This window comes from Lynx canadensis, chromosome D1, assembly GCF_007474595.2.
Source record: "Lynx canadensis isolate LIC74 chromosome D1, mLynCan4.pri.v2, whole genome shotgun sequence".
Lineage (NCBI taxonomy): Eukaryota > Metazoa > Chordata > Mammalia > Carnivora > Felidae > Lynx > Lynx canadensis.
In genome coordinates this window covers 103,997,138-104,020,539 of record NC_044312.2, presented here as the reverse complement: position 1 = coordinate 104,020,539, position 23,402 = coordinate 103,997,138, and the positions used below count along the sequence as shown (strand labels likewise).

The 23,402-nt window shown below is 42.5% G+C and overlaps 1 protein-coding gene and 1 long non-coding RNA gene across 2 annotated transcripts in view; one reads left to right on the top strand and one right to left on the bottom strand.

The window, feature by feature from the left end:
* The window catches only part of LOC115525685, a 37,812-nt gene that overhangs the window by 3,248 nt on the left and 11,162 nt on the right, over positions 1 to 23,402 (bottom strand). Inside the window, exon 2 of the long non-coding RNA XR_003972429.1 lies at positions 4,353 to 4,600. This is a non-coding gene — a long non-coding RNA (uncharacterized LOC115525685). The remainder of the gene's footprint in view (positions 1 to 4,352; positions 4,601 to 23,402) is intronic.
* On the top strand, positions 18,928 to 19,890 carry LOC115525684 (olfactory receptor 5A1-like). Its single transcript, XM_030332969.1, has one exon. The coding sequence runs from the start codon at positions 18,928 to 18,930 to the stop codon at positions 19,888 to 19,890; it is 963 nt and encodes a 320-aa protein (XP_030188829.1).

Genomic DNA, 23,402 nt, shown 5'->3' with positions numbered 1-23,402 from the left:
TGTAGGATAGCCACCTTGTCTGGCAGCCATATGGCCTCAAGAAGCTTTAGTATTTCTTCCTTGTTTTGGATAGTTTTCCCTGCAGCAGTAAGGAGGCCTCTTGCTTTATAGATGGCCCCGTGTACATGCACAGTAGTGAAGACATACTGAGAATCAGTATAGCTGTTAACTTGTTTACCTTTGCTAAGGATGAGGGCTCGGCATACAGTTCAGCTCGTAGTGCCAACCATCTTTTCGGCAAGGCCTTGGCTTCCAGAACTTTGGTAGTTGTGGTTACCGCATATCCTGCTCTTCAGCTGCCCTCTTGTAAATAGCTGCTCCTGTCGCTGAACAGATGATCTCCGCGCTTGTTATAGCATGGTCTTGGAGGTCCAGACGGCTGGCATAGACTTCATCCACTACTCTGGAACAGTCATGGTTGGGTTCTCCCTTCCCCGTGGGAAGGAAGGTGGCCAGGTTTAGTGTTCTTATTGTTTCAAGAGTGACCCTTGGGTTTTCATAGAGAAGGTCTTGGTACTGTGTCAGCCAAGAATTGGAGAGGAAACGATATCATTGGGTGCTCATGAGGGATGTGACCACGTGTGGAACCTTAACATTAAGTGTTTGTACCATTGTGAGTTTGTCTGCCTCCTTGATGAGCAGGACTGTGGCTGTCAGTGCTCTGAGGCATGGTGGCCATCCTGTAGCCACAGGATCAAGTTTTTTTGACAGGTAGGCTACTGGCCGTTGCCAAGTCCCCATGCTCTGAGTGAGCACTCCAAGGGCTATTTTCTTTTTCATGTATGAAGAGGTTAAAGGGCCTTTCTATATCAGGCAAACCCAGGGCTGGGGCTCATCCCAGAGCCAACTTCATTTCTGTGAAAGTGGCCCTTGCCTCCTCAGTCCATGTGAGGGGCTCCCGGTCTGGCCCTCCCAACAGATCATAGAGGGGCCTTGCTATGGCTGAGAATCTGGGAATCCAAATGCGACAGAACCCTGTGGCCCCTAAAAAATTCATGTAAGCCTCATTTTGTTTGGGGATGTGGTAGTGTGGTGATAACCTTCTTCCTTTCTGGTCCTAGTTCTCTTTTTCCTTTTGTGAGGAGGAAGCCTAAGTATCGGACCTGCTGCTGACAAATCTCTGCCTTTTTCCAAGAGGACTGGTACCCTGAGTAGGTCAGGAGCTGCAGGAGGGCATTGGTACCTTTCATACAGTCTTCTTGGGTGTTGCTGGAAAGGAGGAGTCATCTACATATTGGAGAAGGACATACCCTGTGGTTTCCCTCGGAAAGTCGGTGAGGTCTGCAGCTAGTGCTTCCCCAAAAAGAGTGGGTGAGTTCTTGAAACCTTGGGGAAGTCGTGTCCAGGTCATCTGCATCTGGCACCCTGTAACGGCCTTAGTCCATTCAAAGGCAAAAGATGGTTGACTTTGAGGAGCCAGGTGGAGGCAGAAGAAAGCATCCTTTAGGTTGAGGCATGTAAACCATCTGACTGACCCTGGAATTTGTCTGAGAAGGGTATACAGGTTTGGAACCACTGGGTGTAAGGAAATAAGTCACTTTGTTAATTACCTTCAAATACTGTACTGGTCGGTATCCTCCTCCTGGCTTCTTGACTGGCAAGAGCGAGGTATTCCAAGCCGATTGGCACTTGATTAGAATACCTGCTTCTCTGAGCTTGGTCAGGTGCTCTTGTATACCCATTCTAGCCTTGAGTGGAAGGGGGTACTGTCTTTGTCTCTGAGGTTGGGTTCCAGGGAGCAAGTCAACAATGATGGGGGCCTAACTCCAAGCTAGTCCAGGTGAGTTATCTTCAGCCCATTCAGAGGGGAACGTAAGCCTGAATTCTGAGGGGCTACAGGGTTGGGCCTGGGTGCAGAATAGTCTCCATTCTTCTTCCCTTGTCAGGGTAATTGCCAAGACCAGGGTTTCCTTTTGCCTTGGGTTTAATTGGAAGCTAGTGTGTCCAGTGGGTTCAAAAGTTATTTGGGCCCCAAGTTTGGAGAGCAGATCTTGGCCCAGGAGGGGAATAAGGCAGTCAGGTAAGTAGAGGAACTCATATTGGACCTTGTGACCCCCAAGTTCACATTGTCGAGCTTGACAGAAGGGCTGTTGTATCGCCTATGTCCCAGTAGCCCCAAGTGTGGTTGCCGTCTTTTGGCTGAAAGGGGCTACCGGGGAAGTAACAACCGGGTGTTCAGCCCCAGTCTCAACCATGAAAGTTATTGTTCAGCCCCCTACTTTCATTTCGACCGTGGGCTCATGGGGGCCAAGAGAGAAATAGCCTGGTCCCCCTCTGTCCGATTCTATCCCAGCCAGACCAATGAGGTTCTCACCTCGAGGTTCCTCCTGATATCAGCTGGGTTTTGAGGGCCCCTTCCAATTCGGACATTCATTCTTCCAGTGTCCCTTCTCTTTGCAGTATGCACATTGGTCCTTTGCTAAGGGGGCTCTGGGCTTCCCCCCTTTTGGTGGCTGGGGTCTTTCCATCTTTACAGTGTCTGTTTCTTTTAGTACTGTTGCGAGAAGGGTGGCCTTCTTTTTTAGTCTTCTCTCTGCTTCTCTCCACTTCTCTTTTGGCTGCGACTTCTCTGTTCATGAAAACTTTATTGGCGACCTCTATCAGCTGAGTGACACTCATCCCAGCAAAGCCCTCCAACTTCTGCAGTTTTCTTCTGATATCTGGGGCAGCCTGTGCCACAAAGGAGGTATTTACCATTTGTTGACTTTCTGGTGCCTCAGGGTCAAACGGGATGTATACATGGTATGCTTCACATAGTCTTTCATAGTAGTCTCTGGGAGACTCCCCAGGCTGCTGTGTGACTGATGATATTTTAGTCATGTTCATGGGCTTTTTGAGTCCAGCTCGGGTTCCCTGAAGGAGGGCTTCCTGGTATCGTCAGATGTGGGCTTGTCCCTCTTCTGTGGTGAAATCCCATGTTGGGCATTCTTCAGGTGTGGCAGTTAGAGCCCAGACAGCAGGGTTATTGATCCCTGGAGGTGCGTGATCTAGATACTGTCGTGTTTCTCTCATTCTTCTTCTTTCTTCTGTATTAAACAGAGTACAGAGTAACTGTTGACAATCTTCCCAAGTCGGTCGATGGGTCTGGAAGAGGGACTCCATCAAGTCGACCATTTCTTGTGGCTTTTCAGAGTATGATGGAGTGTTGTGTTTCCAATTGAGGAGGTCAGTTGTAGAGAAAGGTTGATAATACATCATGGAATGGCTGGGCTGGACTGTTCTGTCCTTATTCTGCCTTTCAGGCTCTCTCATCTCCCTTACAGGCATTTGGAGAGCATTAGGTCTGGATCTGGGGTGCAGTCTGGCTTCTAGCCCTGATGGGGGAGGGTTCTCCAGGTCTGGGAGTGGAAGAGAGATGGGTGGCACGTCCAGGGCCAAAGGAGAGACAGATGGGGAGGAGTTTCAAGCTCAGGGGTAGGGGGGAGGGAGCCCGGTGAGTCATAAGGTGGTGGAAAGATGGGATCTTTCTCCGGGTCTCCTGCAAACACTAGGGAAGTGGTGGGTTGCTTCTTTGGCTCCCTGGGTGAGTCTCCAGATAAGGTAGCTAAAATCTTTGCCTGACTCTGCTTGCTATGGATGAATTGCACCTAAGGCTGCGGATTTTGGGCAATTCCAAGCCAGGAATCAATGTATCAAAATTGACCAGCGTGACCTGGGTTCCCAGTGAATATCAGCCAAACCCGCTGCACTATTTGAGCATCTAATGTCCCTTCCGGGGGCCATCCTACATTGAATATGGGCCATTCTAGTTCATAAAAGGTCCTTAACTTCCTGGGTGTCATTTTCATCCGGTAATCACCTGAAAATCCATTTTTTAAATACTTGAGCATGACCTCTAAAATCGTAGGCTTACTCTGTTTTGATCCCATTATTAATTCTTTTCTCGTGTTTGGTGTCATGGAGACAGACAAAGGGAGGGTATCCCCTCAGATGAGAGGACCAATCAGATACTCCATTGGGCACATTCCCGAGGGAAACTTTAGATGAAGCTTGGCCGTAGCAGACTCAGCTTTGTGACTTGCAATTGGAGTCTAATTCGATGATGCCCTGGACCATATGCCTTTCATTGTGAGATAGGAGAGCCCACTCAGATCCGTAGACTTTGGGGGACCTTCAGGGCACCCATCCGTGGAGCCACAAACTTGAACTAGACTGGCAAGACTACCCTAGCCACACGTTCACATACACACACACACACACACACACACACACACACACACACACATGAGAGGCTATTACATTCCCTCCTGCAAAATTTTCTACCTGTGAGACCACTAAGGTCTCTGGGGAGTGATCAGGTCCCTCTTACACCCTTTTGGGTAGGCCTGACTTCTTTGGGGCCCCAGTCTTACCAGTTCTGATGTCAGGTCCAGGTCTTCACCTACCAGGTCTCTTTGAGTCCAGCATGAACGATGCAGCAGGGCTAACCCGAGGAGACGAATAGGAGACTGCTGAAATTCAGGCAGGGCATGCCTTCTCCTTTGAGATTCCTCACTCTGTCACTGCCTCGCCATTCTTCCAAACCAGTGTCAACAATGGGCCAGCGCAGTTGGATTTCCCAGTCAGGTAACCAAATATGTTATGGAACCAGGCTGGAACGCTGGTGGAAAAGCCAAGCAGCAATCAGAGATATTGGTGGATACACTTATTTAACATTGGTGGGCTCAGAGGAGACTGTTTCTCCAAAGATCTGAGGGCCAAATGCAAGTGGAAAGGGTAATTTATAGTTGTCAGCTTCCATATCTGTGGTGGGTTTTCATGCGCTCGGCAAACAGAGCAAGAAGGACTCAGGAGAGGGGTCTCTAAGCTAAAGACCAGAGCTTGTTTTAGTCCCTTTGGCCATCTTTGGCACAGTACTTTATTCATTTCTCCAACAATAAAAAAGAATGGCCTACTGATACATGCTACAACATGGATGAACCTTGAAAACATCATGCTAAGTGAAGGAGCAAGTCACAAAGGACCACATATGACATGATTCCATTTTAGTGAAATCTTCAGAATTTCCAATAAACCTTTTTATTTAAAAAAATTTTTTAATGTTCATTTATTTTTGAGAGACAGAGAGTGAGCACGTGAGTGAGTGGGGGTGGGGCAGAGAGAAAGGGAGACACAAAATCTGAAGTAGGTTCCAGGCTTTGAGCTGTAAGCACAGATCCTGATGCGGGGCTGGAATTCATGAACTGCAAGATCATAACCTGAGCCAAAGCTGGATGCTTAACCTACTAAACCACCAAAATGCCCCTCCAATAAAGCTTTTTAAAAACACAACAGAGGGGCACCTGGGTGGCGCAGTCGGTTAAGCCTCCGACTTCAGCCAGGTCACGATCTCGCGGTCCGTGAGTTCGAGCCCCGCATCAGGCTCTGGGCTGATGGCTCAGAGCCTGGAGCCTGTTCCCGATTCTGTGTCTCCCTCTCTCTCTGCCCCTCCCCTGTTCATGCTCTGTCTCTCTCTGTCCCCCCAAAAAAATAAATAAACGTTTGAAAAAGAAAAAAAAAATTAAAAAAAATAAATAAAAATAAAAAAACAACAGAGAACAAAGATGGAAAGTGTGTAGGACCAAAGGTGACATTCTTGGGAAGGCACCATTTCTGTGGCAGGTATTCTGTAGAGATTTGGTAATAATGAAAAAGGAAATGAACCATGGAAATTAAAGGTCCTAAGAAAATAAAAAGTAAAATACAAACCCATGTCTGTTCCTAAGTCACCATATACAAAAGAAACTGCCCTTCTTATATCAACATTGTTACAGCAAATACTCGGTGCCCAGGAAGAGACAAGGGACACGCACTTGGGGAATCAGAAAAGACTGTTTATTTCTCACCGGTGCTTGCCCAGCAGAGTTACCTCCAAAGGCTGAACCCCGAGCCCTGATGTGGCGTACTTTTATGCCTGGCCAGCTTCTGGGTACTTGGAAACTTTCTATCGGCTGCACAGGTAGTGGGATTGCAGGGGCTCAAGGAAAAAATGGGGGGCACTTATCAGTTGTGCTATGTGGGCTGCAAGAGACAAGCAAGATTACAGAAGCCAAAAGTATGCAAGGGGAGTATCCAGCCAGGGACATCTAGCTGACTCTTTTTTTTTATCTGCTTTTACCAGCTTTCCTTCTCAACATAAGAGGGCACACTTAAACTAAGGAACCAGTACACTTAAAACCATGCTAGATTCCTGCATGGCCCTGCAGAGTCTCAGACCTCAGGCTCTGGTAGAACCATGATTGATTACTACTGCCAGGATCCTAGCAATTCCCCCCACCTGTTGTGCTGTGGTGTGGTACAGATATATCATTCACCAACAAGACATACTGGACAGCTCCATGCTCTTGGGACAGAACTGAGCCAATTAAAGAATGGAGGAGGAGGGGGGGCAGCCCCTTGGGTCAGAAGTAGAAATAAAGAGATTCACCATAGATTTCTTGAAATAGCCATTTTTCTCTTTATGCAATTAAAATATGGCTTGTGCCAATTAGAGATACATATAGATTGCCAGGAATATATTGCATGGCTATGAAGACGACCAAACAAACCAATGATTATGAAGTGGCAAGTAAACTGGAATAAATTTTATATTATATGAAGTATATTTCTTACATACGTATGATATGTCTATTACAACGCGACACCAAACACAGTCTAACAATGTGAAATCTTCTTAGACCTTCATTAACCAGTAGAGGGAGATCCATTGCAAGAGTCTGTAGTGATTGAGAAGTTAACACAGGGCAGTAGGCAGGTCTGACTAGTGATAGTGATGATACTAACTTTAGTGTGTGTGACTCTTCACAGTTAATATCCACAAACATTTGGTCTTCATGACAGCTTGGCTAATAAATGAGGAAGCAGAGCCTCAGCTCCACTTGCTGAGGTGACCTAGTGTGTTTATTAGCATCACCCAAGGGGACAGGAAGTTAGCACCTCTGCCATAGTGGGCCAGATAGAATACTCTTTTTCCCCCCACTAGTTACCACTCTAGCTGGGATTACCCTTTCAAATATCTTGGCATGCATGCCCAAGAGAGGCTGAATACATCCACCTCTGTGTTGTGCCCAGGAGATAAGAATATTTCTCTTCGATACTTCTCTTCATCCCAAGCACTCAGCAATCTTTCAGTCTCTTTAATGTTTCAGTAAAGATAAGAAAATTCTGACTGTAAGAAAATTCTTCCTTGAACTAAGCTATAAGTTCTTTCCAAGTGACTTCCACCTATCACTTTTCATCTGCAAAAGGGACACTAAATATCCTCCCTCCCTACTTCATAAGATGCAGAAAGAGGTGGAGCTAAATAACCCAATACCTTCCCTTGCCCTGTTCAGGAGGAAGATAGTAAGCAGAGAACCCAGCTGAACTATGTTCAAACTTCTGACCTAAGAAGTTGAGATAGGGTCACCTGGGTGGCTCAGTGGGTTAAGCGTCTGACTTTGGCTCAGGTCATGATTTCACCGTCTGTGGGTTCGAGCCCCACATTGGGCTCTGTGATGACAGCTTGGGGCCTGGAGCCTGCTTCTGATTCTGTCTCCCTCACTCTCTGCTTGTGCTCTCTCTCTCTTTCTCTCAAAAGTCAATAAACATTAAAAATTTTTTTTCAAAAGTTGAGATAGTATGAAGCAAAGGAAAAAGAAGATAAAAACAAAGGGAAGCAAAGCATGAGAGACTTAAATATAGAGAACAAATTGTGTGTTGCCGGAGGGGAGGTGGATGGGGGGATGGGTTAAATGGGTGAGAGCATTAAGGAGGGCACTTTTTGGGATGAGCAATGGGTGTCATAAGTAAGAGATGAATCGCTGGGTTCTACTTCTGTAGCCAAGGCTACATTGTATGTTAACTAACTTGAATTTAAATAAAATTTAAAAAAAGAAAAAGAAAAGAAGTTGAGATAGTATGTCTATTGTCGAAGCTGCTAAATTTGCATTAATTCATTATGAGACAATAGAAACCTAATATCCCCATGGCAAGTTTTAGTTTGCTTCTTTGTAAAGCTATCCCCCTCTAAACTTTGCAATTGATATCCCAATGAAGCTGTTATCTTTTTTAAAAAGTTCCTTTGTAGAAAGTTTGTCCTGTATCAATTCAGGAAACATCATGGAGCATCTATTTGATGACAGGCACTGGAACACAAAGATGAAGAAGTTAAAAGTCTGAAAATCCTCAGAGAAATTATACAATTAGATGCATAACTATTATCTGAGTCAGAAAGTGATGGAAGCCACAAAGGAATAACATGTATAAGCCATGAGAGTTTAGGTTAGGGAGAAATTCTATCTAGGTGAGGGTATCAAGAAGGGTTATCCTGGAATGGCTGTGCGGTATATGATAGGGAATCAGCAAGAGGCTCAGGAAGGATTTCATGGGGCAGTAAATGTCTTTGTGGAGTTAGAGATCACCTGTAAATAGCTGATCCCATCAGCAACATAATCTGGGACTAGTACTGGAAAGAGAAGAAAGTGGTGAAGGGTGGTGGTAGGAATGACTCAGAGCCAGAGTGATGGACTCATGAATTTTGGAGGGTCTAAGGAGCGGCAAGTCACCAAGAATAGATTGACTGAGAGTTGCACAGGAGAAAAACAGGAAGTTTTGGTAAAGGGAAATTCTAGAATTTTAGATTTTGAAATTAAGCAGTTTCCCATTATGGTGAGGTCTGGGAGAAGGCTGCCAAATCATGTGACTGGGGTGGCATAGAATTTCAAGTTGGTGGAGGTATAGAGGTCAAGACAGTGTGAAGCTAGAGAATTTGGAGAGGCATTGACCTTGAAACCATTTAGTTCATCTTTATGTTTGCCCTTAAATATAAGGGGCTTAATAAATGTTGACTTGAGAAACATGCAGAAGAATGAAATAATCACAATGAGGTGAAGTTGATCTAGAAATATTTCTTGCATTATTGAGCTTGATATTTGGTCTTCGGGAGAGGCAATAAATGGGTGAAGAATATATCATTCCTTGCCATTCCTAGCCTTGTGTAGCTGATTGCCCAAACCCATTCGTTGATCAACTTGAGAAGACTGGTGTCTTGAGACCAATCAGATATAATAGAGGCAGTGCACAGAGAGAAACTATTCAGTTTTTCCCTCTACCTTTCTATCTGTTACAGCTGACAGAATTTCAAGACTAATTTTAGATTTTCAAGACTAATTAATAATTCCAGTGAAACAAACAGATACTTGATAATCAATAGCTGTCTTCCCCTCTCTTCTCTTGCCTTCCCAAAACACAAATATTCACATAGACTTAAGTGTCCCCTATTGGTCTGGCTTTTTATGGCCTCATAACAAGGCCTTTCCCAGCATCTGGGATCCAGCTGTATAGTCCTCTCCAGTAAACATTCATCAGTCTAATGGCCTGCCTCTAATCACAGCTGCCTCTTCTGTTTGAAATTGAGCCCCAATGACATAATGCTTAGAAGTACGAAGATAAAGCAAGTTCAGGGTGGTTGTACATTTCCCAAGTCACATCAGCTCTGGATCATTATCAGATCTATTTTAAGGGACAACTCAGTGTTGCAATGAACAGAACTTAATTGGATACATGATCCCCAAAGGCTCCATATTTGTCAAAGCTTCTGGTCTTAGCAAGGCTTCTTTAGGAAGGGCCTGGTGTGGGCTTACTCAGCAGAGGATACACAGCAATGTGGCTTCCTAGAAGAAGCTCTACCCATCCCATCACTCCAAACAGGACTGAAATATCGGACTCTCTTTAAAAGAATATACAGTAGACACTGTAGAGGGCCATATCTGCCTGACATATGTGGTTGCGCAACTATTTTCTAGATCATACCACCTTGCTGGTTTATAGGTCTATTCTGAGACTGAAAATAGATTCCAAGAAACCACCTTCTCCACTTACCCTGGATCCAGAAAAATAAACTTCTATGCTATTTTTGATGAGCTAAAACAACTATTTACAAAGGCAGACAAGACCAGCCTCCTATGACTCAGCCTTCTGTATGCCTCCTCCCATGTAACCCCTCATTTCCTGATTCTGGGTTCCTTGTCTTTCTCATTACTGCTTACCTTTGTGTTCTCATGCAGCCTTCCTTCGTCTCTTCCGATTGGCACAGGCTTACATTATGGGTCTTCCAACAACTGGTCGTGATCTGGGAGCCACCACAATTGAAAACAACTGCTATAGAGAATCCCTCTCCATGGCCTTTCCTTCAAAGGCCAAGTCTCCAAATCTGTTCTAGTTTCCCCAATCTTGAGGATTCTTTCACTTGACATTGCTAGCCATTGTACCTACTTTTCATTTCTTTCTCTTCTTTAACTATCAAACTTGTATCTCGCTTTCTTTAGCACCTGGCTTTACGCAGATTCCCTGGTCCCCACTCCAGGTACCCCATCTGAGATGGATGGGCTTCTATTGAAACTGTGTTGATCACACCCTCCTTCCTGCTTGTTATGTCCAATGGCCTTTTGTTCCTGTTTCTCCTCTTTGATTTCCATACCATATTCACCAAGTGTCACTGAGTGGTGAGGGCTGAGGATCAGGACAAGAACTTTGGATGTCCTCAGGCTATTAATGAACTACAACAAACTAATGAATATTCTTGAGCAAGGAATAACATGATTAGCTGTGTGCTCTGGGGAAGTCCGCCTCCAGGTTAAGAAGGAAGAACTAAAATGGAGAGAGTCTCAAGGCAGAAAGACCAGTTAGAGGGGCAGTGGCTGATGATGAACAATCAGGTTAGAACCACTGACAAAAGGGGGCTGGGGTGGAGATGTCACAAAAGGAAGCCTTGATTCTATTGATAGTATTTTATTCTGCAAATGCCAAAGAGAGCCCTTTCTGAAGTTTTGCCTTGGAGAGGAGGGAGGGAAGGAGAAAGGCAAGAATTTTTTTAAAAATCAGTCTTCCAGCACCCCATCTTTATACCCATCAATCTGCAATAAGGAGTGTTTTGTTTTTATTTTTATTACTTTCATCTAGAACAGATTAATTGCATACAAACTACTGCAATGGCAATGATGATCTTTTTCCCCGTATCAAGTCTTAGAGAGACCCCAAGAAAGTAGGCATAAGGTCAGGTGCTGGGAATTTGTAGAAGGGGTCTAAATTTTTTAGCCTCACAGTGGGGGACTATGGCCTTGGTAGAAGAGAAATGGGTGGGACTTAGGTGTGGAGAAGGGAAACTACAGATTTTTCTCGTCTAGATGCAAGCTGCAGAGCTGCCAACATAAACAGGGTGTGGCCACCATTTCTCACAAATCCTTGAAGGAAGCCACAAGTCCTGTGGGTTTGCACAATGCCCACTTCCTCCTCTTCCTTGCATGTCCCTCCCAAGGACACAGAAATAGAATTCAAGTCTTTTCAAGTTGGATATTTGATAAATCACAAACAAAATGTACACAAGGGAAATCATGCTGTAGGCAAACCACTAAAGGTTATTTACTTTTAAACTCTCTGCATATAGATAAAAATGCGGTCTATCAGATGATCCCCACCCTCCTATTGCCATCCATTTTTCTTGTCCTTCTGGGATGAAGTGGGATGTAAGGACCGAGGATGGACTTTGGATTCTAGAAAACCTGAGCACAAATTCTAGCATTGCCTCGATATGTCTTGTGACCTTTGGCAAGCATGTCTCCAAAATTCCATTTTGTTATCTGAAAATGCATTTAAGAATGCTTTCCTTTCAGAGCTACTGTGGGGATATTATGAGATAAAGTTTGCAAAAAGCTCAATCCACAGACCCAAAGTGATAGTATATGCCTGTCTTCTTTCCTCATTCTCTTTACTTCACAGAATCTTAGAATCTTAGAATTTTCCAGAGCGCATAAGGTCAACTAGTTCTGACTTTCTCTTTCTCTCTCTTTTTTTGATAGCCTATTTTCAGATTTTTATCAGATTTATTGAGATATAATTGACATATGACATTGCATTAGCTTAAGGTGTTTAACATAATGACTGGATATTTGTATATATGGTGAAATGATCACCACAGTAGGTTGAGTTAACACTAATCACCTCATATAGTTACAATCTTTTTCTTGTGATGAGAATTTTAAGATCTACTCAGGAAATTTCAAATATAAAGTATAATATTATAGTCACCATGCTATGCATTATATTCCTAGGAGGTATTTATCATATAACTGGAAGTACGTACCTTTTGAACACCTTCACCCATTTCCCTTACCCCCACCTCCCACCTCTGGCAATCCCCAATTCTCTGTTTCTATGTGTTTGTTCATTTTTAATTCTACATATAGGTGAGACCACCACTGTCAAGTATACTATTTTCTCCTTACTTTCAGTGCTGGAAAATCTACCTCTTTCTAGACCATCCATTCCACCTTTGGACTGGCCTATTGTTTTCCTATAATCTCTGTCTCTCTATCTCTCCCTCTCTTGTTACTCATTTAGTCCTGGTTCCAACCCTTGGAGTCATCCAAAAGATATTTTTACACTGGAAAGTTTCTGTAAAATATCTAGTGCTTTACAAAGGTAATTGCTGTTGTTTGAAATAGTTACACTATTTTGAAGCCAAAAGGCACTCTTGGCTTTCAATGCCTCTGGGGATATCTTTTTGGAATAAGACCAGAGACCAAGAATATGATGAAAGCAGGGCCAATGGAAACCAACTCCACCCAACCAAAGCTGGCATCTTCTTTACCCCTGAGGCCAACCACCCAGCCAACCTTCCAATAGGTGCTCCCTGGGACATGTCATAATCCCACAGCTAAGAGAGACCCAGTACTTGGGAGAGAACTGGCCTCCCTTTAAAGTCCTGTGAAGTCCTTCCCTTAGTGGCCAATTTAAAGTAGCTCCATCCATATTTTACTGATCTCTTTAACCAAAACCAATGCTTCAGGTGCTAGCAGAGATGGGTTTTCACCATAGTTCTGTGCGTCTGGTCTTAGCCATCTGACCAAAGCCCAGAGTTTAAGAAGTTGTAGGTGAGTCTGCCCTTTGTCCTTCTTTAGAAATGGTGAATTACACAATCACAGAATGGGAGTGTTGGAAAGACTTTTGAAGGAAGGGGAGATAGATCAGACAGGATGCTGGCTTCCCCTCTCCCTACTGCTCCGACCTTAACCAGAGGAGCTGGACTTCACCTATTTTACATTCTGTACTTCTGCAGAAAATTTTGTTTTGAAAAAGGTTCTGCTTTTCACAAGTGGAAAAAAGGAAGGAAAGTGGACTAGAAAACACTCTTTTTATTATATAGACAGGAGATAAGAAGATTAAGACTCAGAATGGCAAATAATTTTTCCCAAGGTCACACAGCAAAAAGGTAGGAGAATAGGACTTGAATCAACATTTTTTTTTTTTTAAATTCTCAAGTTAGTTAACATACAGCATAGTCTTGGCTTCAGGATTAGAACCGAGGGATTCATCACTTACATAAAACATCCAGTGCTCGTCCCAACAAGTGTCCTCCTTAATGTCCATCACCCATTCTCCCCACCCCCATCACCCTCAGTTTGTTCTCTGTATTTAAGAGTCTCTTATGATTTGCCCCCCTCTCTGTTTTTATCCCATTTTCCCTTCTCTTCCCCTACGATCATCTGTTACATTTCTCAAATTCTGTATATGAGTGAAATCATGTAATATCTGTCTTTCTCTGGCTGACTTATATTGCTTAACATTTTTTTTTTTAATTTTTTTTTTCAACGTTTATTTTTGGGACAGAGAGAGACAGAGCATGAACGGGGGAGGGGCAGAGAGAGAGGGAGACACAGAATCGGAAACAGGCTCCAGGCTCTGAGCCATCAGCCCAGAGCCCGACGCGGGGCTCGAACTCACGGACCGCGAGATCGTGACCTGGCTGAAGTCGGACGCTTAACCGACTGCGCCACCCAGGCGCCCCTATTGCTTAACATTTTTTTAAAAAGCTTTCAGTCTAGTGCTTTTCATGTTATTCTAGGCTCATGAGTGTATGCATGTGCAAGTGTGTTTGCATCAAAACAAATCACAGGTTTCCTTGGATCCTCTCTAGTTGCCAATGAGACTTCCATGTTTTAGAATAAGGTAAAGTAGGGGTGTCTGGGTGGCTCAGTCGGTTAAGTGTCCAACTTCGGCTCAGGTCATGATCCTGCTGTTTGTGGTTCGAGCCCTACGTCGGGCTCTGTGCTGACAGCTCAGAGCCTAGAGCCTGCTTCAGATTCTGTGTCTCCCTCTCTCTCTGACCCTCCCCCACCCTCACTCTGTCTCTCTATCTCTCTCAAAAATAAATAAACATTAAAAAACTTAGAATAATGTAAAGCAGAAAGAACTACTCCTAGAAAAGGAGATATAAACGAACAACTCAGGAAACAGATGCTGGTGAGGATGTGGAGAAACGGGAACCCTCTTGCACTGTTAATGGGAATGAAAACTGGTGCAGCTGCACTGGAAAACAGTGGGGAGGTTCCTCAAAAAATTAAAAATAGAACTGCCCTATGACCCAGCAATAGCTACTAGAAATTTATCCAAGGGATACAGCAGGGCTGATTCATAGGGGCACATGTACCCCAATGTTTATAGCAGCACTTTCAACAATAGCCAAATTATGGAAAGAGCCTAAATGTCCATCAACTGATGAATGGATAAAGAAGATGTGGTTTATATATACAATGGAATATTACTTGGCAATGAGAAAGAATTAAATCCTGCTATTTTCAGCAATGTGGATGGAACTGGAAGGTATTATGCTGAGTGTAATAAGTCAGTCAGAGCAGGACAGATATCATATGTTTTCACTCATATGTGGATCTTGAGAAACTGAACAGAAGACCATGGGGGAAGGGAAGGGGAAAAAATAGATACAGAGAGGGAGGGAAGCAAACCACAAGAGACTCTTAAATACAGAGGACAAACTAAGGGTGGATAGGGAGTTAGGGGACAGGGAAAATAGGTGATGGGAATTGAGAAGGGCACTTGTTGGGATGAGCACCAGGTGTTGTATGTAAGCCAATTTGACAATAAATTATATTCATAAAAAATAAATGAATTTTTAAAAAGGGGATATAGGTTCTAATTCCACCTCTCCTGTCAAACAGCTGTACAGACTTTCACTATCTCTCTCTTTGGCTTTAGTTTTATCATTTATAATGGGAAAAGGCTAGCCTAAATGGTTTCTACTTCTATTATTTTAAGTATATCTTCAGAGTTTTCTGGACATCCATGCAGCATTTAAAATAGCACAGGTCCAGGGGCACCTGGATGACTCAGTTGGTTAAGCATCTGACTCTTGATTTCAGGTTAAGGTCATGATCTCTTGGTTGTGAAATTGAGCCCCACATGGGTTCAGTGCTGGGTGTGGAGCTTGCTTGGGATTTTCTCTCCCCACCTGTCTCTCTGCCCCTTCCCCCCTCTCTCTCAAAAAATAAAAATAAAATGAAATAAAATCTTTAAAATAGCACAGATCCAATGATCTTGGAATTAGGGCAAGTTTATAGTAAATATGTTATAAGTCTTTATTGAGCCAGTCAAATATTTACTGTGTACCTATAAAGTGTCAACACTGCAAAGATGAGAAGAAAAATGTGATGAAAGCAGAAAACACATTTCTTTTCCTACAAGTTCATCTTTCTGGGTTTTCTTTATCATACCCTACAAAGTCATCTGAACTGAAAATACCCTCTGCACCTCAGTTATATAATTTATTTGGGAGTTACCACATTAGAGCTTCATTCTACTTTATCTTGGTATGTGGCTTTAACCTCGTTAAAAGGCAAGCAGACCTTCGGCGGGGGGGGGGGGGGGGGGGGCGTGAAGAAGTCTCTTTACAGTGATTTTCAGAATTCAGATTCCACATATCCAGTCTTGTCTAATCAGTCAGGATGGGGAAAGGATCATATCTGTTGCAGCTATGCCTATAATAAGGTCCTGTGGATTGCTCAGACCCTTTCTCAGGTTCTTTTACAGCATTCAGGAAAGAGAAGCAGCTGTGCAGTCAAAGAACTGGTGATTTAAAGCTTGGTTTGGTCACTTAAGTGCTTTAGCTGTTATAACCTCAATGAACTTCTGGTCTGTAACATGTGCCTTTCCAAATTATTGTAGATTGAACTCATTCAGCAAATATTATTTTAGGTTTACTATGTGCCAGGAACTATACAGGGCACTGAGCTTATAATGTCTTCCCAGACTTTATAGTTAAGGCTGTAGACAGAACAAGCCAGCAAACAAAAGAAAGCACACAGTGTGATGAATTAAGTCAATATAGTCCTGAAAATTATTGGCAATAACACCAGCAAAGGGTATATGGTTAATGTAGCCATTGTTGTGTACAAGCATGTGCACCTGGCTTTAAGCAGCATGTGCAGTGGAAAACAAACTCTAGATTAGGGATGGAGAGACTGGGATTCAAATCCTTACAGGGCTGATCATTTGTCAAGCAATAGGAATTATTTCTTTTTCTCTCCAATACTTGATGTAACTTACTTCTTTTAATCCTCACGATCTGTGAAGTGGTCAGTACTATCATTGTCTTGGTTTTGCGGTTGAGGGAAATGAAAAGAGATTTAAGAGTGTTGGCTTGCCCAAGACCGCACAGCCTGCAGGTGGGTATACGGGGTTAGAGATGGACTCTGGCTGACATCAGAGCCCTGCTTAATACCCACAGATAAGGTAGCAGATGTAGGACTGCTGTGTCATTTCAAAAGTGCTATCAAAGTAGTGGTGGTGGCTCTCAGGCCATGCAAACTATTATATATATATCATATATATCCATATAAAATATGATGTGTAATATATTCATATAATACACATTACATGTACTTTTTATTATAGAGACATTTAACACATGTCATATACTCTACTTCTGTATCTTTATCTCCAGGTAATTCAGGTCAAGATAAGCAGGTTATTGATGTAGTAATCATACAAAATGATTGATAATTCACTTTCATCACACACTAAAAGTGTAATCGATGTATACTATAGACTCCTGGGTTGAAATGGGGAAGAATCGTGATGTAACTTATTAACACATTCTTTTGATGTGACTGTGAATGTGAGAAAAAAGGGGGCAAGGAATAGGTGGCCATTTATGGGCTTTCTCCCCACTGCACTGCACAATTAATGGTGCTGTTACATCTCAGGGGTGCAAGCACTTCTAAACCTACCCATCTTCACTCAAATCAGTAATAACTTTCCTCCCAGCTCTCAAAGCAACTGTCTGGTCTCCCTTCTCAGTTCCTTTTCACTCCTATCCAGCTTCCACACCTGCTTCCACACAGCAACACTGCTCTGTTATATTGTTAAACACATATTTGACAACTAGTTCCCTGTTTACAAAGAAATAATTAAAATTTTAAAAACAGACAAAAACAAAACTTTCATATTTTCCCTCTTGCCCATGGGAGAAAGATCAAACCCCTTAGCATGGTATTTACCCAGAAAATATTTATTGAGCACCCACTATGTGCCAGGTACAGCTGTAGGTGCAAAATCCTGGTTTTCCTGGATTTCCTACAAATCCTGGTTTTCCTAAGCTTACAATCTAAGGGAGACAGACAATCAGTATCAACAACCAATCGATTCTATGCAATGGGAGAAGGTGATGCATCCTATCAAAAGAACAGAGCAGGGTAAAGTGGAACAAAAGTTCAGAAATGGAAAGAAGGTTGAAATTAAATAGGAATAAGCATTACATATTTGCAATTATATATACAGCATATGCAATTATATACCTAGCATATGCAGTTGTATACACATATATTTATGAAACAAATGTTTTGCCATCTTTGCTTTGAGTTTCAAAGATCTTTCACAATTTTCCCACCTCTCACTGTCTCTCAAAACTAGACTCCTGTTATCCTCTCTTAACCCTGTTCACGCTGCACTCCTGCCATGCTGACATTTTTAAAGTATCCCAAGTACTATGCTCTCCTCTGCTTTTGCAAATGCTTTTCCTGAACCAACTGTTACCCAACCCCCTCACACACCAGATTTTCATCCTGGTAACCCCATACTCACTGTTGGAACCCTCATGTGTTGCAACACATCTCTCAGAAGCTTCCACCTGCTATGCCCAACATCCAGGACACTATACAATACTTCTCTTGGGCACACAGAAAAACACTTTTTCTGTGACCTGCCACCTCTGCTAGTCTTGTCTTGTTCTAGTACCTTCCTCAGCCAGGTAGTGAACTTTCTTGTTGTGTGTGCAGTTGGTGGGACATCAGCTCTTGTTGTCCTGGTGTCCTATTGCTACATCATTGCTGCTGTGGTTTATCTGCTTTCTGTTTGTCCCATGTATTATGTTGAACATTTTGAACCTGATAATAATGCTTTATTATTTTTTACATCATCTACAGTTAGGTCTATCAAACCTGGTGCAACGTTTGTGATCAGTTGATAATATTTGTACAGAATGAACACTGGCAATTCAGTGTTGAACTTTTATTTTTAACTCCTTTCTTTAATCTCTAAAGGGGATGCCAGTGTTTTACACCTCTATGTGCTTCATTCCACTGATTAAAGGAGAAAAAACACCTTGACCCCATAAAATCTGGTCAGAACAAACTATGATGATAAGAAACACAGAATTGCCTCTTTAGGTATTTCAATTTCTGACATATTTATTTTATTAAAAAAAAGAAAAAAGCATAAATCTGAGTGGCCCAAGAATCCAACCACAATGCTTGGAAACAAGTGGGAAAAAAGGAGTATTTGGTGCAAGTTGTATTAATAACTTCCTTTAGTAAAGTGGCGACATTGACAATGAAGGTGGTGATCCAGATAATGCAAAATTGCCAGTCTAGTCTGGGCCTGTCAGTTTTGCATGAACAGTGCATCAGATTAGGATGATAATGATCTCCACAAAAGACCCAACAAATGCTGTAGAGGGGGATTTGATGTTGGAAAGAGGTAGAACACCTGCTTTCCAGCGTCTCTTGTGACTCAGGGAGTCTATGATTCCGTGACAGAACAAAGTGGTTTCTTCATCTGGATTTTCACTCCCCAGGAATCTCATTTTGGGGCCTGCGGGCAGCAAAGAGAAGACACATGGCCATGGGAAGGAACATCAATATAACAACCGACTTCATCCTTTTGGGATTTTCAGAGCAGCCAGAGCTTCAGGCTTTCCTCTTTGTGTTGTTTCTGGGGATCTATTCTGTGACTCTGACTTGGAACCTGGGCCTTGTTGTCTTGATCAGGATGGAGTCATGCCTGCACTCCCCCATGTATTTCTTCCTTGGAAACTTGTCCTTTGTTGACATCTCATACACGTCCTCCATCACCCCCAAGATGCTCTGTGACTTCTTCAAGCAGCAGAAGACCATCTCCTTTGTGGGATGTGCTACTCAGTTTTTCTTCTTCATCAGCATGGGGGCCACTGAATGCTGTCTCCTGGCGGCCATGGCATATGACCGCTATGCTGCTATTTCCACCCCTCTGTTCTACGCAGCCTTCATGTCACCCACCATGTGTGTGGGGATGGTCATTACAGCATACACTGGAGGGTTCCTCACGGGATTGGTCCAAACCAGCTCCATATTCCAGCTGTATTTCTGTGGGCCACGAGTCATTAAACACTTTTTCTGTGACCTGCCACCTCTGCTAGTCTTGTCTTGTTCTAGTACCTTCCTCAGCCAGGTAGTGAACTTTCTTGTTGTGTGTGCAGTTGGTGGGACATCAGCTCTTGTTGTCCTGGTGTCCTATTGCTACATCATTGCTGCTGTCATGAAGATCCATTCAACCCAAGGGCGGATGAAGGCTTTCAACACCTGTGCCTCTCATCTGACCACAGTGATTCTCTTCTATGGCTCTGGTCTCTTCTCATATCTCCATTCTAGTGCTGGCTACTCACAGGACCAAGAGAAGGTGGTGTCCATGCTCTATGGAGCTGTGATTCCCATGCTGAATCCCATCATATACAGTTTGCGAAACAAGGAGATCAAAGATGCATTGAAAAAACTCAAGAACCAGAAGAAGCAGATGTTCCCTCTGTGTCTTATGGTTCTCTAAGTTAAAAAAAAAAAACTTAAATTGGGGCACCTGGGTGGCTCAGTTGGTTAAGCATCCAACTCTTGGTTTCAGCTCAGGTCATGATCTCATGATCATGTGAGTACAAGCCCCACATTTGGCTCTGTCAGCACAGAGCCTGCTTGGGATTCTCTCTCTCTCTCTCTCTCTCTCTCTCTCTCTCTCTCTCTCTCTGTTTCTCCCCCACTCAAGCTCACTCTTTCTCTCTCTCAAAAATAAATAAATAGACTTAAAAAAAGTTTGCTAAAAAAATCAAGTTTTGCTATATGTAAATAGGCATTATAATAAATGGGTCACAGAATGTAAGTAATAAATTAAAGAAGTTATGTCAAGCAAGATCCCCAACCTACATGTCTGTTGCACAATTAGGCTCAACAAGGGTTTTTCTTCCCTTTACCTTTCTTGTCATGGACTGATATGGTTTCAATTTAGGTCACTTGCAATAGAAAATAAATATGCTTTTTGATGACATTCTTTAGCTTTATGACATCAGATGCTGGGTCCAGAATGCCATACCTTAGAGCTGGTTAGATCATAATTCCAGGACCACAAGCATCCACCACAGACCTCTTTACAATATAACACTGCTCATACCAATCCATTCATTACTTGGGACAAATTTTCTGTTCCCCTTGCCCTTGATTTGTACCTATCCAATGGTTAATACTGAACAGGAAGTCTGACTCTGGTTTAGGAACCCTAGAGCCCTAAATAGTTGTGTCCATCAATGACTGTTCAGAGCCAAGAGAAAATAGGATACCTATAAACTATGTCTGAGATAAGCCAGTGGTCACATGTGTGGGGTCATGAAGTCCACTGGGCCAGAAATAGGAGCCCAAATCAGCAGATCCAAAGTTGGGAAGTCACAGTGAGCAAAAACCAAACATAAGGTTAGGTGAGAAACTCTAAAGGAGAGTAGGGTCCCATACGCTTCATTTTCATGACTCAAGCCTCCTAGTGACTGGGTGGGACCACTTGGTTTAAGGAACAGGATCAGGGAAGAGAGACTTCCCCTGGAAATTCTAATTCTGCATCTGTTCCCTGGACAGTTCTCACTCTTGGCCCTGTATGGATATTTCCTCTCTGTCCTCACCCCATCCCCAACTTACTTTCACTTTGTGTTCTAGAGTTTGTATATTGTCTCCCATCTCTCTGGAATTTGACCACAGCCTGTCCCACAGATCTGACATCCTTGCTTTCATTTTTATGCATTATCTCAGAAGGAACCCCACTCCAGGACATGAGATAGGACAGCCAAGTCAGTGAGTTTGCAGCAGAAATAAATGTGGATTTTAAATGGCCTGTGATCCTATTTTACAAGATGGTTCTTGAGCAAAAGACAAAGATTTCTGAAGTCCTGCTTCTTTAATTGTTGTGGATATAAGTCATGGTGAATAATGACAGCCATCCCTAAGCCATATTAACTTTGGCTATAACTAGTTTGCCTCTTTCTTTCTTTCTTTTTCTTTCTTTCTTTCTTTCTTTCTTTCTTTCTTTCTTTCTTTCTTTCGTTTAATGTTTATTATTTTTGAGAGACAGAGACAGAGACAGACAGCAAGCAGGGGAGGGGCAGAGAGAGAGGGAGACACAGAATTGGAAGCAGGCTCCAGGCTCTGAGCTGTCAGCACAGAGCCCAACGCGGGGCTCAAACTCCCAGACCGCGAGATTGTGACCTGAGCTGAAGTTGACTATTTAACCAGGCACCCCAAAGCTGGCTTTGCTTCGCTCCTTCTTTCAATTCATGCTGCTATTTGATCTATTCTCTGACCACTTGGATTATTTGTTAAGGGTTCCTTGATCTGATCTTTGACTCCTCCAAACCAGGTTAAGAGTTACTGCAATGTGTTCCCATAGCATTCTCTATTTCATCTATCAGCACCTATCACTTTATTACTTTTCCTTGTTTAGTTATATGTCTTCTCCCTGAGTTGTTAACATTCTGTCTAAACTGCTCTCCTTGGAAACGTAAGACACAACTGGGGAAAATTATGTGCTTAATACATATTCATTTAATGAATGAATAAAATTCAAATGCACTTGGCAGATAATTTTGAGATTTTATGCCAAAGGAAGGGAATTAACACTTATCGGATGCTTATTATATGCCAGGCATTGTGCCCAGCAGTTTTTTAAAATTCTGTTTCAGTTCTATAGCTTACACACAGATTCCTTGCTGCAAAAAAAAAAAAAAAAAAGAAAGAAAGAAAGAAAGAAAGAAAACACTATGGTAAGAAAATGCCTCCTTTGATCATAATTCTCAGTTTCAATTCCTTCCTGCTCCCCCCAAGAGGTAATGACTGTTTATGTTGGTATGTAAATTGACAGTTTTTCTGTCTATGTGTTAACATTCATATATGTACCCCTATGTAATACTGCTTTATGTGGCTCTGTGTGTATTTACATAAACGGTATTGTACTGAATGATCCTTCCATACCCTGCTTGCTTTTTCACTCAACATGATTTCTTGGAGCTCTTTCCATGCTATACATATAACTCTACCTCAGTCTTAAATTATTTCGTAGAATTGTCACACCAAAATTTATGTACTTATTGTGCATTGATGGGCATTTAGGTGGTTTCCAGTTTTTGCTAGTTTATTACTAACAGTGTTGCAATATATGAGTTGTATATACCTCTTCGTGCTAATACCCAATTTTTCTGGTAGAAACAGAGAAGTTGAATTGCTATTAATAGGGTTTGTGCATATATATGTTATACACACACATACTATATATATATATATATATATATATATAAAATTTAAATTCAAATTAGTTAACATACAATGTAGTATTGGCTTCAAGGGTAGAACCCATTGATTAATCTCTTACATATGACACCCAGTGCTCATCCCCAAAAGTGCCCTCCATCACCCATTTAGCCCCATCAACCTCCATTCCATCCACCTCCCCTCCAGCAACCCTCAGTTCGTTCTCTGTATTTAAGAATCTCTTATGGTTTGCCTCCCTTTTGGTTTTTGTCTTATTTTTCCTTCCCTTGCCCTATGTTCATCTGTTTTGTTTCTTAAATTCCACATATAAGTGAAATCACATGGTATTTGTCTTTCTTTGACTGACTTCTTTCACTTAGCATAATACACTCTAGTTCCATCCACATTATTGCAAATGGCAAGATTTCATTCTTTTGATCTCCCAGTAATATTCCATTTTATATATATATATATATATATATATATATATATATATATATACATACACACACACACACACACACACATCTTCTTTGTCCATTCATTGGTCGATGAACATTTGGACTCTTTCTGTAATTGGGCTATTGTTGATAGCGCTGCTATAAACATCAGGGTGCATGTGCCCCTTTGAATCAGCATTTTTATATCCTTTGGATAAGTACCTAGTAGTGTATGGCTCCTTTTTAATATAGAAGGGTTTGTATATTTTTAACTTTTAATAGACACTGCCAAATTCTCTCTAAAGTGGCTGTGATGCTCCTGCCAGCAACCTCCTAGGGCATC

What these genes read in the sequence shown, in the direction of transcription:
- LOC115525684 (XM_030332969.1), top strand. Translation starts at nt 18,928, where the DNA reads ATGGCCATGGGAAGGAACATCAATATAACAACCGACTTCATCCTTTTG.